The following is a 2,310-nucleotide window of genomic DNA, read 5'->3' as shown; positions in this document are numbered from 1 at the left end:
GGCAAATTGTAGATGACTTTACCTAATCATAAGATTGCATAGATTTATCTACTACAAGAAACCTCGTGGAAAGATGTGCCTACACAATATCCACCAACCCCCCTCTCAGTTCTCTCACCAACCCTTCCAAAAGTCCCACTCGCAAACATTTACAATATAAATACGATTAACCATTACAATTCTTGGACAAAATCAGTTCAAAAAGACAGCAGCCCTACAGCAAAAATGCCTGATTTTGAGAAGTCAAAGCTCCATCTTGTCATGTTCCCATGGCTAGCCATGGGGCACATAACTCCATTCATCCATCTATCCAATGAGTTAGCTAAAAGAGGCCATAAGATCAGCTTTTTGTTGCCCAAAAAGGCTTTGATTCAACTGGGCAACAACAACTTGTACCCAGATTTAATCAAATTCCATGTTGTTGTTGTTCCTCAAGTCGAGGGCCTGCCTCCAGGTGCAGAAACTGCTTCTGATATAGACATCACTGGCAAGAATCCACTGGCTATAGCCTTTGATTCCATGGCTGAACAAGTTGAAGTCTTGTTGAGTGATTTAAAGCCAGATTTTGTGTTCTATGATTTTGCCGATTGGATTCCCAAATTGGGAACCAAGATTGGGTTCAAGACTATTTGTTATAATGTTATTTGTGCTTCTTGTTTGGCTATTGGGATTGTTCCGGCGAGGAAAATTCCCAAAGACAGGCCTATGACGGTGGAGGAACTGATGGAGCCACCCAAAGGGTACCCTTCTTCCACGGTGGTGCTGCGTGGACAGGAGGCGCGTACCTTATCATTCATAGCTATGGATTACGGCACAACCACTTTTGATGTGCGTATTACGGCTGCAATGAAGGGTTGTGATGCAATCTCTATAAGGACTTGCCAAGAATTGGAAGGGCCAATGTGTGATTATTTGTCAAGCCAGTACGGGAAGCCTGTGATTCTAACAGGGCCGGTTTTGCCAGAGACGCCTGAAGGACAACTAGAAGAAAAGTGGGACAAATGGCTAAACCAATTTGAGCCAAAATCTGTAGTGTACTGTGCATTTGGGAGCCAATTGATCCTCCAAAAGAACCAATTTCAAGAACTTGTATTGGGTTTTGAAATGACAGGGCTACCATTTTTCATAGCCGTTTCGAAACCAGCAGGTGCAAATTCTATAGAAGAAGCACTACCTGAGGGTTTTGAAGAGAGGATCGAAGGTAGAGGGGTTGTTTATGGTGGCTGGGTGCAACAGACACAGATTCTCAGCCACCCCTCAGTAGGGTGTTTTGTGAGTCATTGTGGTTTTGGATCCATGTGGGAGTCTTTGTTAAGTGACAGCCAAATTGTGCTTGTGCCAAGACTTGCCGACCAAATTTTGAATACACGGCTGCTGGCGGAGGAGCTGAAGGTGGCGGTGGAGGTGGAGAGAGGCGATATGGGGTGGTTTTCGAAGGAGGATTTATGCAAGGCCATTAAATCTGTGATGGATAAAGACAGTGAAGTTGGCAATTTGATCAAGAAAAACCACTCCAAGTGGAAAGAAACTTTGGTAAGCCCAGGATATATGGACAATTACATTGATAATTTCATCAACAGTCTTTATGAGCTTTAGATGTACTTGTATTTTTGTCTTTAAAGAGATTGGTGTTTGATTTTTTTTAATTACAATGAAATGATTTTTATGCAACAAATTTGCACATCGGTTACACAAAATCCCAGCATTAGGCAATAATAGTTGGTTACTCAAGATGAAATGTAAATTGCACTTTTTATACCTAAAACTAAGAGCTTGGAGTGTGTTTGAGAATTGATTTTTTGATCGTTAGGAGAAAAGTGAGATCCATTTATGAGAGAAAAAATCAAATATGACGGCTGAAATAGTAAAATAACGGCCAAAAAATTAATTTTTTGAACCAAAATATCACTCCCAAACAGGCGGTTAAGAAATTGATGAAACTGCTGCCTCATTTTGGAGCAATGGCATTTCAGTCAAGGTTTGAGATGAGGAATAAGCCCTTTGTCATTGGATGTCATACATTTATTTTGTTTATTTTTTCGACAAACTTCAATTAAATGTTGCCATCGGGCAAATCTAGCATGGTTTATGAGATAAACCACCACTACAGCCTAAGCATGAAAATAGACAATTTTGAATTTCAAACTCGTTGAAATTTGAGACATGGTTGAATAACACGGGTTCATGATTTGACGATCAAAACGAGATCTGGAAATAAATATCAGTATATTAATTTATTCAATCAAAAGGCCAAGCAATATCTAACTTTTGGACGTAAAATTTCAAGCAAATCTGGCTTTTCTTGTATAA

At 40.0% G+C, this 2,310-nt stretch overlaps 1 protein-coding gene across 1 annotated transcript; it reads left to right on the top strand.

Moving 5' to 3' along the window:
• The first annotated feature begins 42 nt into the window (after nt 1-42).
• On the top strand, nt 43-1,675 carry LOC111394727 (anthocyanidin 3-O-glucoside 2'''-O-xylosyltransferase-like). Its single transcript, XM_023020682.1, has one exon. It carries the CDS (start codon nt 226-228, stop codon nt 1,594-1,596), a length of 1,371 nt encoding a protein of 456 aa, XP_022876450.1. The 5' UTR covers nt 43-225; the 3' UTR covers nt 1,597-1,675.
• The last annotated feature ends 635 nt before the right edge of the window (nt 1,676-2,310 follow it).

Source organism: Olea europaea, chromosome 5 (genome assembly GCF_002742605.1).
Source record: "Olea europaea var. sylvestris chromosome 5, O_europaea_v1, whole genome shotgun sequence".
Lineage (NCBI taxonomy): Eukaryota > Viridiplantae > Streptophyta > Magnoliopsida > Lamiales > Oleaceae > Olea > Olea europaea.
This window is presented reverse-complemented; position numbering and strand designations above follow the sequence as displayed.

What these genes read in the sequence shown, in the direction of transcription:
- LOC111394727 (XM_023020682.1), top strand. Translation starts at nt 226, where the DNA reads ATGCCTGATTTTGAGAAGTCAAAGCTCCATCTTGTCATGTTCCCATGG.